Source organism: Ciconia boyciana, chromosome 4 (assembly GCF_034638445.1).
Source record: "Ciconia boyciana chromosome 4, ASM3463844v1, whole genome shotgun sequence".
Lineage (NCBI taxonomy): Eukaryota > Metazoa > Chordata > Aves > Ciconiiformes > Ciconiidae > Ciconia > Ciconia boyciana.
This window is the reverse complement of record NC_132937.1, coordinates 68,760,749-68,773,229: the sequence shown is the minus strand read 5'-3', so window position 1 is coordinate 68,773,229 and position 12,481 is coordinate 68,760,749. Positions and strand designations below refer to the sequence as shown.

General features: G+C 37.2%; 1 protein-coding gene across 6 annotated transcripts in view; it reads left to right on the top strand.

Annotated features, from left to right (window-relative positions):
• The window catches only part of MEGF10 (multiple EGF like domains 10), a 110,977-nt gene that overhangs the window by 39,181 nt on the left and 59,315 nt on the right, over positions 1-12,481 (top strand). For all 6 annotated transcript variants that reach the window (XM_072859768.1, XM_072859773.1, XM_072859770.1 and 3 more), the window contains one exon: positions 5,228-5,320. In XM_072859768.1, the coding sequence (XP_072715869.1) occupies positions 5,228-5,320 (93 nt within the window). The remainder of the gene's footprint in view (positions 1-5,227; positions 5,321-12,481) is intronic.

Genomic DNA, 12,481 nt, shown 5'->3' with positions numbered 1-12,481 from the left:
GAACTTTTTACAAAAAGTGCAATCTTCTCTTTTATTTTTTTACATTTACAAAGCCCATTCAATTTTTAGCATGTTTCTGAAATGAAAGAATTCGAAGACTTCAAGATGTCTTCTGGTGGTTTTCTTGTGGTTTTCTTGTAGATTGATGCAGAAGGTAGATTGATCCTAGTAGCAGTTTGGTAGCTTGAACATAGACTTCACATGCAGTTTCTGACAGCGTAGCACATTTTTAAGAACATTAAAGGAGAATTATGCCTCTTGAATTTCCTCTAGACATGAAATAGAAAATAAACCATCTATCTTAATGCATAACTGGATATCACTCACTTTAATAGCAACTAGTCATCAAGCATACGAAAAAAGGATTAACCAAAGGATATGTTCTAGCATACAGTATGGAACTGAAGAATGTATTTGAAAAAACACACCTATAATTTAGTTTAAAATAGATTTGAATTTTATTTTGCATGATAAGTGCTGAGGGACCTTATTTTAATTCATTAATTTTGAGGAAGTTTAAGTTAAACTTTATTGAATATGTACAAGAGATTTTTTTCTGTTTCCAGTCTAAAATGGTTTGTGCATTCAAATTTAATTCACAAAATTTTAAGAACTTTAACAGCAAAAGAAGCTTTGTTTTGTTTTGAAAATGGATATATTTCTTCAATTTGCTCTTTTCAAAGACTAGGTATCCAAATCAGGATAGAGTGGTATTAGCAGAAGTGCTAAAAACGAAGCACAGACAGGCATGTAGTATGACTTCTTTTGTGGGAATTCATTTATCTGAAAGAAATAATATGGAGATCTACTTACAATCCAAAAGCAGGCCCACTTCAGATATTACTCCAGTCTTCCTAACATGAATTCTCTGTAAAGTTGATAGAAATTTTATTTAATAGATTTCAGGTATGAAATCTCATGAAATCAGGTGTGATTACAGGTACCTGCTTCTTTGATGATGTGATTAATTTGTTTAAAAGGTGGAAGTCTAATTGTGGAACCATAGTTGATTCTCCTGGTCATTTACCTTCGTGCATAATTACAGCCAAAATATTTCAAGCTTTGTTTATGTTAATTGATTTATGTCTGGCTTTTCAAAATGAAAAGGCAGCAGATCTTAAAATGCATGCATAAACTTTCATTAAAGATAAAAATATATTTTTTCAAATTTTATTACTGGAAATTCTTCTGTATCTTCTTTTAACATCAGATAATGCAATGCACAGTTGTCTAAATGTCATCTATGGTGACTTATAATGAAGTAACTTAATGTCACTTTCTTAATCACAGAGAGCAGATTCATAAAATGCCATTCAGGAATTTCAAGTCTTACAGTGTTCCACTCTTCATATATGCTCTAGTTCAGAAGTGGAAGTGGAAATTGTGTGAGGCACAGGAGTTACTCCACTCAGCTGTAATACTTTAAGTAGGTATAGCAATGGAGGAGCAATCTGCGTTTGCACCGCAGGAGGTATGCTGGAGCCCATCAGCATATAAGTAGGTATTTGAATTGCAATCTTCTCTTCAGCTGGAGCACCATCTCCCTCTCTTCACTGATATCAGTATGAGACAGGTGATCAGCGCTTGAAAGTGGCAACTTGACCTAAAATTGTATTATATGTTCTATGCCTCTAGCATGACTGGCTTAATCACCCTGGTATGAGCTCCCCTCCTGAAGATGTGGTGCCGAGGCATGTCTGCGGGCCTGTTGGCCAAGCCCTTGCCTCACATCGCTTTCACCTTGCTGTAATAATGGTGTCGGTGGCCTGGGTGGGTTACACATGTCTTTTCACATTGATTCACTTTGCTGAGCTTCCTCAGCAAGGCGTGCTCATTCAGTTGGTTACAGAAGTACCAGCGCCTGCAACTGAGGTGGGACCAGAGCTCAAGCAGCCTGGTGGACTTGTGTCCAGGGGACAGGGCAGCTCCTCCTGTGGTGCAGAAGGGGCTGCTACAGGGAATTGCACACGCAGCAGCAGATGTTTTATAGATACGTCAACCTGGCTGATACTCTCTAATCAGAAAGAGCAAATCTGCCTTTTGTTTTTTAAGAAAATGAAAGGATATGATCTGCTGAAATAGACCTGTAAGTTGGACAAGGCAAGATTTTAAAGATTTTGAAGGAAACAATAAGACACAGAAGAAAAGGGGAAATAAGATGTAAAAGGAAGTATGCAAGAGTAAGCTCAGATTGCTTTTCATATGATAATTGATTTTTCCCTTACAAAAGAAGATATGACTTACGCAGTTTGCTGCTGCCAGTGAATTTTTGGTGCTTCTTTACACAGTTCAGTATCAAAAAGACTTCATGTTAAGTTTTTCACCTGCTCTTGCACATAAGTATTTTCTTGTATCATGTCCAACAATTCCATAGAAAACCAAGAGAAAATAGTTTCTCTGTCCCTGATGTCATTCATGTCTTTTCAGCTTGTTCTAGTGCCTTTCATGTTGTCCTCACCTTACACTTTCTTGTAGGTCATGTAGTAAATTTTGGTTCTCCTATCCCCATGTTCAGTGCAATAATTTTTTTACAGATGTTGTCTCTCAGGGATATTAACTAGGATTCAGTTGCCAAGAATCAGTTAGCCCATAAGGTGTCTAGAGAATACTTTCTTTTGGATACAAAATAGGTTTTTATGTATATGCAGAGTGTAGAAAGAACTCATTCTTTGATCAGATATATTTTGGGGCATTAAGAAACTTAAAAAAAAAAAAAGGAAATACTGGATATCTTTAATTCTTTTGTATATCTTGAACATTTTTGAAACATTCTTGGCTTTAGTTTAGCTTTTTCAAAGTAAAGAATTATGTGTACCCCTTCTTTGAGAAAGAAATTTATATATTTTTATGCCATCTCTATGTATATAAAATTTTAATTGATCTTAATTGAATTTATTTGAAAGTGGCAATATTTGTATTATACAACTTCCTTCAGTGGTCCTTATACTATATTTCTTCATCATTAGAGTCAGCAGAGGTTTGGCTGTCAAAACCCCCGACATCGTGACCTATAGATACTTTTACAGAGACTTAGTAGTGGTAGCCTGTTTTGAAGAGTTGTGTTTGATTTATGTTCTACTAGTGGAAAACTGAAACACCACTTCCGTGGCTGAAGAGAAGCTACTGTTGATTTATGCAATTGTGGCTAAGAAAAGAATACAGCTCTAATTTGCGAGGTGACTCTGCATTGTAAACACTCTGACCCAAAGTTTCATCTGTTGTACATTTGTTCTGAGACAACTCTATTTTATTATTGGAAGTAATTGATGATTGTTTGTGCAGCAGCATAGCGTGTGCTGTTACACAGGGTTTGTAGGAAGGACCTATGTGCTCAGCATGGCGTGAGGGGCAGTGCAAGGCGATGCTCAAAGAGCTTCTTCTGTACCTCTCGCTGGGTCCAGTTTCTTACAACATTATGAATTTTGTATTTTTTTCCTTCTGTCTCACAGAGTCACTTGGAATGTCAGTTTATTGTATTTAGCCTTGGTGTTCAGGAATTTGGGTTAAGTATGTTGGTATTCAGTAAGTTATTCATACATGTGCACATACAGAGATGTGTATGTGTACAGCTATCATCTGTTGGCTTGTGGTTTACTGGTAAGCTTTTTCACACGTTTGGTTTAGGGAGAGCTTCAGTGCCTAAGGCAGCACTTACTAGGCAAGAATCTTCAAAGGTACAAGTAATTCATATCTAGTTATAAGACTAATGGAAAATGGTGATGTATTATTTAAAGTAATTCTTTTCATAATAAATAAATAGAGAACAATGAAATAGCTTTGTATTAATATCTTGTATCATCTAACATTTAAAAACTCATATTCTCCCTGTTGATTTCTAATGAAGATCACTTTAATGCACATCTGAAAAGTAGCTTATTAGAAATAAAAGTCAAGAATGAAGACTAAAGACTGTAAAAGTATGCAATTAATGACTGGGATCCCAGATAACTGAAGATTTTAATAACATACATGATTGATCTCTGTTTGGCTTTCCTTTTTCTTGGCCACACAAAATATAAAGATGGCCGCCATGCTTCATCATGTTTAATTAGGAAGAAAACTGGACATTTTGCAGGTTTTTTTCCTAATTACTGTAGAGCATTTTCAGTCCATTCAGAAGCGAAATGATTCACATGTAGACGCATTAAACTTCTTGTAAACACCAACTTTGTCTTTTTCCCTTGTACTCTTTGTTTCCCTTGTTCACCTTGTACTCATTGGTGTACCAATCAGATTCCTGTCATAGTTTCTCTGGAAATGTTGGTACAAAAAAATTTCTCATCCTGTGCACGTATTTTAAGTTTTATTGTTGTTCAAACTAGAAGGAAAGTATTACAGTGTATATATTTTGGAAAGTTAAGGGTATTTTGTGATGAATATGATGCCAGCAAACTGTTGCTGGTTGCAGATTCTTCCTCTTCAGTGTATTGTATTCTGAGTCAGTTACATCGATGTGCTGGGTATCGAAGCCATTTCAAGTTTTTCTTAGAAGTTTCACATAAAAGCTCTATTTCAAAGTAAGCCTTAACTGTAGAAACACATGCTTGCGAATTGAAAGAAAAAATTATAAAGAAAAATTTCAATTGGCTCTGCTTAGTACTTAGAATAAAGGTTGCAGTGATTCATAGGCTTTATATCTTGTGCCTTCCCTTAATCATCATCACTGTTTTGTTGTGCTTCATTTGAACTGTGCAACCATTCAGAAAAATCAATATTAAAATACTGATGTGTTGCAAATTGTATTTTATCCATGCTGTTGCAAGAGAATCCCTCTTTTTGTGCATGCAGAAGTTCCCCTCTTTTTCTTGGCATGAGAGTTTGCTTCAGAGAATCACAGGATGGTTGAGGTTGGAAGGGACCTGTGGAAGTCATCTTGTCCATCTTCCAGGGCCACCTGGAGCCCAGGACCATGTTCAGATGGGTTTCCAACCTATATCATACTATGACTCTCTTTTCATTACATGTGGACAATTTTCTCTTTGTTAAATGCAAAAGTATTTGAGTAGCACCAACATGGTTTTAATTGGAGCCTTCAAACTTAGGAGAAATAGAAGAGGATGAAGTAAGAAAATTTATTTTGAAGAGATGCCATCAAACGTTAATACACTGTTTATTTTGCTTTTAAAAGGTATTTGAGACATGAAAGGTCTGCATTAGGAATAAGTTTAGAATATTTTTCCTAGTGCTAGGAATTCTTTAATTCTTTTGTTATTTCCTTCTCTGACAGCTCATTGTGCTGATAAATGTGTCCACGGCCGTTGTATTGCTCCGAACACCTGTCAGTGTGAGCCTGGCTGGGGAGGACCCAACTGCTCCAGTGGTGAGTTTTCACCTGCTTCTGCCTGTCTCGTGCTCTTTCCGCGGTGCTGTCCTCTGTTTTGGGCAGATTATCATCAATCCTGTGCTTGGGCTTCTGCTTTCTGGTCAGGGGGTTGTTCTGAGTTATCAGGTTACTCTGCGTGACCTGATTTTTCTTCATTTACTTGCAAACAATGTTACCCTGTAGCAGCACTGAATGTCATGAGCTATTTTGTGCTCAGAAACATGCCAGAGAATACAGAACTTCATATCTGGAGTAAAGTAGATAAAATTATATTTTAACTATAAGAAAATCTCTAATTTTTTATTTTCCTAATGCGTAAAGAATGATGGTGCCAGGTCATGTTTAAAAGCTATGAGCAAAGTCTTCCTCACCACCCTATCCTCTTTTTTCACTCTGCCACTAACTTATCCTTTTTTCCCCTCACTGTGTTCCCCTCTTGCATTACTAGTTGCTCCCTGTCTGCTCGGTCTCTTTCCATTTGAGTCTCACTTACTAGCCATGTTTCTCCAACTTTCTTCTTCCCTGTTGCCATGAGAGTGCGTGCAGGAGACGAGGGGAGCAAGAGAGGAGTATTGAGGACACACGCAGTGGGAGACAGGGGCAGGCTGGCACCTTTCCAGCTTGGCGTGTGGGTGCAGTCACATGTAACCCAGCGAGCAGGTGGTCATGCTTAATAAAGAAATTATGAAGATCAAGGCCGTCACACACTTGATGCAAAAACATAGCAAAATGTCAAAACCACAAAGTGAGGTAGTAAAATAATATCAGTTCATGGCTAAAGTCACTGCTGTTTTCTAGACTCTTTGAGTGTAAAACCAGGCACTGCACGCTGCAATAAAGCAATAAGGTCTGGAGAGAGGGCAGAAGCTCCTTAGTGGCAGGGCTGGCGTGTTTGTGCACTATCCCTTCCTCTGTCAAAGGTAATTGTTTGTGCAGACCATGAATTGTTTTTTTTTTTCTTCCCTTTTCCTGAAATAGAGTTTCTCAGAGTAATTCTTGATTTCTTTTTTTAATTCATTATAATTTGTTATTTATTCCATCTTTCTGTTCCCCTTTTGTAAGATCTTTGGAAATTTAATGTTTAGGCTAACATTACAACCATATGCTTTGTTACAACCAAGTTCAAAGTGGATCACTGCTAGTGACTGTCCACTTGAAAGGAACATATTTTAGTCAACAATTAAAAAAAAGTTTGTAATTTAAATTTCACAGACCACATAAAATTCTAATTCATAAACCAGAGTTTGATCTCTTGCAAAGATGTTATGCTGCTAGTTTACTTAGTGTGGGATTCCTATAAAAATAACAACTGTGAAAACCCTAGATCATCAGCAGGACAAAAATAGTATCGTTGTATTTTCACCCTCATTTTTTTCCGCTTAAAAAAAGTAGGGAAATTTTCTTTTTTTGTAAACAATGTGCTAGTGATTCTTCGTCTTGAATGGATCTGTTGTTCAGGCAGCATATTTTGTGAAATTTTAGAGAGAGTGTGTGAATAAAAATAATTAATAATAAATTACATGAGGAAGAACTTAACCATTTAAAAATTATTACACTTGTTGTATAGTCTTTGTATATACTTACATGTGATTCTTTTCATAAACAGCTCTAAAGAAACACCACGTTTTGCGGAAGGCATAAAACTGAAAGAGTTAGCAATGCAATGTTACTGTAATACTGATCTTGATCTAGTGCACTGAATTGTCAAAAGAAATTGTCAAAAAGTCTTTCTTTCTGAAAGCCTTATGTATTGAGCTCTTCCGTAACTAACCAAATGTGCAGAAGAAACGTGTATCACTAGACAACGTAGAACGGGGAGATACTGTTATTTATTGAGATTTCCAAGTTCGAAACTTGCTGAAAGGGCACTTTAGATGAGACAAGAACCTCTAAATCTGTCTTTGGAAATAATCCTTCCTCTCACAGGATTTTCTAGAGTCCATTTCCCTTACCTGTCTGGTATAATTCATTTTGAATACATGTGCAGCTCTTTTCCTCTGCTTCTTCCTCAGTTGGTTGCCTTTGATTGCTTGTCACAGCAGCCTCAATAGCAAAAATACTTTCTGGTGTGCGTACACAACAGGCCAAAGCTGAAAGAGCTTTTGTTCATGTACCTTTGAACAGTGTGATCTCTGGAGAGGTTGGTGATCCTCTAAAAGCTTCTGCGTGACGTTAGAGCTAACTGGAACTGCCAAAATTTGTTTCGGATCACTAGTGTAGTCCTCGGAGAAGGGGGGTAGGCTGAGGAAGAGGATATTTTTGTCCATGTGCTACAGGGACATTTGTTTTGGAATTTTTCCCATTCCATGTGGACTTAAGAAAGATGTTGCTTTCACCAGATTGCCTTCTGAGTTTGAGTGCTGCTGTTTGTTGCTAGCTGTGTGTGATTTCCTTATCTGTGTGTCTGAGAGCTACAGCACAGATCAAATTCAATTGAAGAGCAGTGGATAATGTTAGAAAGATGGTAAGTGATAGGGTTTTGGCTCTCTGGCACTGAGTTTTATTGTTGCTTGCCCTACATAGGAGATTTTCATATTTTGCCTTTAACTATTTTCTGCATGATCCCCAACTTGATTAGTTTTAGTAACAGAAAGGTACAATGAGATAAAATAAAGAGATGCCTTTTTTTAAAATAATGATTCTGTTGATATGGCAAGTTATTCATGAAAGAAAAATACATGCAAATTGCCATACTGCAATAATGTCTATTGTAGAAACATCTTAACTATGTAACTATTTAACTGAATAATGGAGAAGGAACAATGATTACAAGGCAGACCAGTATTTTTGTAAGGCAGACGCTCAGGGATTTAATGGTTACTGATGACCAAATAAAATATTGTAACTAAAAGGAAGAGATTATTCTCAAAGTGTGAGATATTAGGCAAATTTCCTAATTTAGTAATCTGTTCATTTTCATGGCCACAAACGTGTCAGAAGCAACTGTTCTACCTAAGCACTAAACTTTTTGTAAAACTGCAGAACTGAACTTTTTCTTCCAAAGTACTATCCTTTCTCTATTAGGACGGATTATTCTCCTTACAAAGGAATTTCATCTGTCAATATCTGAGAACAGAGTTAGTCCTATTGCAGCACCTGTCCATCTGCCAACCCCCGGCTTGATTTTATCTGTTGTTTCTCAGTTGTATTTACCCAGTGTGTTTAAAATAAATTTTTAAACTGTATGTCACGGCTTCTATGTGACAGTGGCTTTCTGGGTGGTAATTGCAGACAAGTACTTCCTAAACACTCCAAAAATGATAGAGTGACTACATGGACTGAATTTGTGCATTGTGCAGTAAAAGCTGAATCAGCAAGCTTTCTCCCCTATCTTTGCATACCACCATGTGCTACAGCCTAATAACCTTTCTAGGGACTAAACTTTTTGGGGGACTCCTGTTTCCTTTTGTAGCAACCATTACCTCCTTTTTGTGACGAGTCTTATCCAATTCCTAATAGCCTAGGTCAGTCGCTGCTTTCAGTTTAGGGAGAAGAGGGATGAAGATTTGATTAGACTGCTGAGGCTGTCCTCTTTCAGTGCATAATTCTAGCCCAACCCAAAACTCTCCTCTCCATCACATCCTCAGCCTTTCTGAAAGCCTTACATCCCACCTGAGAGGAAAATAGGATTGGATGCATACCTCTGTGAGTAAAACCTAAGTGATGGTCTCAGAATTTGGCTAATTAAATAATATATCTTTGGCAAACATTTCCTGTATGAGACCTATGTTTTCTTCAGGCCTTTTCTTTTTAGTTAAAGGAAATATACTGTATTAGGCAGTGTTTGCTTGCAGTGAATTTCAGTGGGAGGTGATGAAGGAGATCATGATAACATACATGTATCTGAAAAGAAACACTACGTAGATTGAGAGATCACTCATTTGCAGAACACTTCCATCCTAGTGGGAGAGATGACAGTCATGCGAAACAAGTTATTCTAATAAAGATTTATTGACTGAACATGGTAGTCAGGTCAATGACAAATGAGTGGGCAGAAGACGTGTTGAACCTATCTGTGGGAGCAAGCGAATCGGCACAACCAGCGTGCTGTCAGCACCCCTTTGAAGAAGTGTTTGTGAACTTCAGGAGTATAAGTTGATTGGTTCTGGGCTGGGGACAAGGACAAAACTTAGAAAAAAGGACACAGTGGTAAAGACAAGTATGCTTGTAGATTTAAAATGTAAACAAATAGATTTTATTGAAAAACAAACAAACGAACACAACCTTTCCCTCCCAAACTGGATTATTGTTTATATCAAATTTTTAACTTGCATGTGTCAGATTAGATTGTTACATGTTGTAAGAGTGGTTGTGTATAAAGCAGTCTTGTAAAAGCTGCTACACGTCGTGATAGTTGGCTGTCTAAATGTGTAGAGATGATCAAACCATGTTTTACGTTTGTAGATTATGTTTTCTGCCTGTTTTCTGCTCACACTCTTGCAACAGTATTTGCTGTAACACATCATATATGGACCTGATTGTCAGTTTTGAGTGTGTGTTCAAGATACATCCACATGCAGCCTAACATGGAGCCCCACTAAGCAATCAGGACATTCACTTTGTTTTTCTTCTCATGCCTAGTAGTCCACAAATAATTCCTTCAAAATCAATAGGACGCTTTCTGAATAAGCTGGAGCAGAGGAGCAAAATCAATATAATCAAAATCAATATTTGCTGGAGCAAAATCAATATTACACTGACTCGTTTGCAAAGGTTATAGCCTTCGTGATCCCCCAGCTGGCCTGAGTAGTAAAGCAAAATGGGAATGACATGTTTTTGGTTTATGACAGGTGTGTTAGGATTGTTTATGGACCTGTGAGTAGGCATTTTCTATTTTTATTGTGTTAAGTAATCTGTGATTTGTTTGAATCGCTGGATTTTAACTTGTAATTTGATTCTGTTGGTGATTAATAGAGTTTCATTGGGACTATAGTCTGAGGGCATGGGGGTAGAACAAGTGTCACTAAGGCATAATTTGGCTCCAGGATTTTATAAAGCATGAGGAGAGAACAGGCTTTTTCCTTAGTACATTAAGATGAGCTTTTAAAGCTGGCATCCGAGAGAAACACCTTCTTAGCTTTAAATGCACTTTTTAAGGAAACTTTTAAGGTACAGTAACTCTGCTACTGTCAGATTTCCTTTACTGTCATGGGTGTTTGTAAAGTTCATAAATTCCATGAAAATCCTCACTGTTTTCTTCATGGGACTTGGCAGATACAGAATATGGCAGAAACTGGATCCCTTGGCATAGCTTGTGTGAGACACTCACGTGAATTACAAGCACTGCCAGTTTCTCAGCGGAGCTTATAATTTCCATTAACCCTGCAGAGGTGGATGTGTGACTGTTTTCCACAGACAGACTTGCGCCCCAAGTGAAACAGCCCCCTTGGTGCGGATACCAGGCAAGGTGCCTGGGAGCATCTTGTACACTCTGACAGCACAGCTTCTGAGTCTTGAATTGAGCTTCTTTGACCAAGGCATTGCTTTCCTTTTTGTTTGTCAAAAGCATTTTGACTAACAGCTTGCAAGATATGCTTAGAGAGCTAGCTCATCCTTAAGTTTTCGAAGCCATTCAACAGGCTGTAGAAATAGGTTCTGGTTTTAACCACATGCTTGCACCAGAAACGCTTGATTGCCAGAACTGAGAAACTGCTACATGCAAGTGAAACTGCAGAGTATCCTGACAGAAAGCTATTTGCTTTTATGGAAAATGTAAAGAAATAGCTCATTCAAGTACTGCAGAACTGCCCCCCAGCCCCAGCTCCAAAACGGCCACATGAGCAAATGCATCCTGTTAGCAAAAGTGACAGCAGGTCATAAACAGTCTTAAATGTAACCTTCGCTTATTACATGCGTCTTCCCTGTACTCTTCGCTACTCTTCATTCTTCTGTAATTCCCCTAACTGAATTCTCCTCAGTTTTGCCAGCTGAACTCTTTATTTGCTCCTCTGACAAGGCTGAATATCTTTGGGTTGAGAAACTAACCCACCAGCAAGTTAGATCAGGTGCCAATATGGAAAACAGGTATTAATGGAAGTTGCCATCACCTTCATTGTTGACAGAGTCACTACAGCGTCACTGGGGTAGTTGGTATCAAAATTCCCAGAGCTACATAGCAGCTGTGCTTTTCTAGAGTTCAGTACAAAGATGTATTTGAAATTATATTATTCTTATGTTTAATATGATTTCTGTCCTATAAAGCATTTTGGTTTTGAAGTTTTAGGGAAATTAAGAGATTTTATGGACATGTTTCAGTGTTTTGCTGATTTACGGTTCCAATCTTTAAGCAAAAGCAGAAACAAAAATATATTTTCTACAAAACTGAGTTATTAAATTTACTTATGTTGAGATTTACTGAAGGAAGGCATTGCAGTAAATGGTGACAGTTTTATTGATTTGTAAACACGTGCTGGATCAGAGATGCTTTTCAATTCTGCTTTTCAACATTCCGTAAACTCAGTATATTTGCGGTGTTTACCTGAGTTGATTTCTTGAATAATATCTGTGTAATTTTTTTTTCCTAGTAATAGTGCAAAAGTATTTTTAGTATTGGTTTAATTTCAATCTGCCTTCTATATTGGCAGACTTATGTATTGTCAGCGGCTCACTTGATGGGTTTTCAAGGATGTGACGGATAACATTTGTTGCTAATTTAAAAATTAGGATGACCTTCAAGTCATTTCAAAAAAAGGAAAAAGGGTAATTTATGGTCCTACAAGGAGATCTGTGCAACATCAGGATCATGGGCAACAGTCCATTTTATACAGTGCAATCAGATTCTTACAATTTTGTAACTTTTCCTATAATAGTGATTATTTTTAACAGGTTTTATCTCAGTAGCAAGATAAAATGTACATCAAGAGCCATCTGTGTGTGTTTTCCTTAGCAATTATCCAACCTTGTGTTCTGATGTCCAAAGCACTTTAAAGAGTCTTCTGAAATTTATGGCATGTGAAAGGCATATAGTTCCAGTCTTTTATAGGATCTGAAAAACACATTTTCATTGTTCTTCCACTTCACGGATCAAAAGGCTTTTACAAAGTAAAAAAGAAAAATCCCTAAATTAAATTAAAGCTTAGCATTTTGAATAAAAATCCTTTCTTATATAGAAAACAAAAAGTAAGAATGAAAAATATGCCACAGGGTAAAAAGCCTACA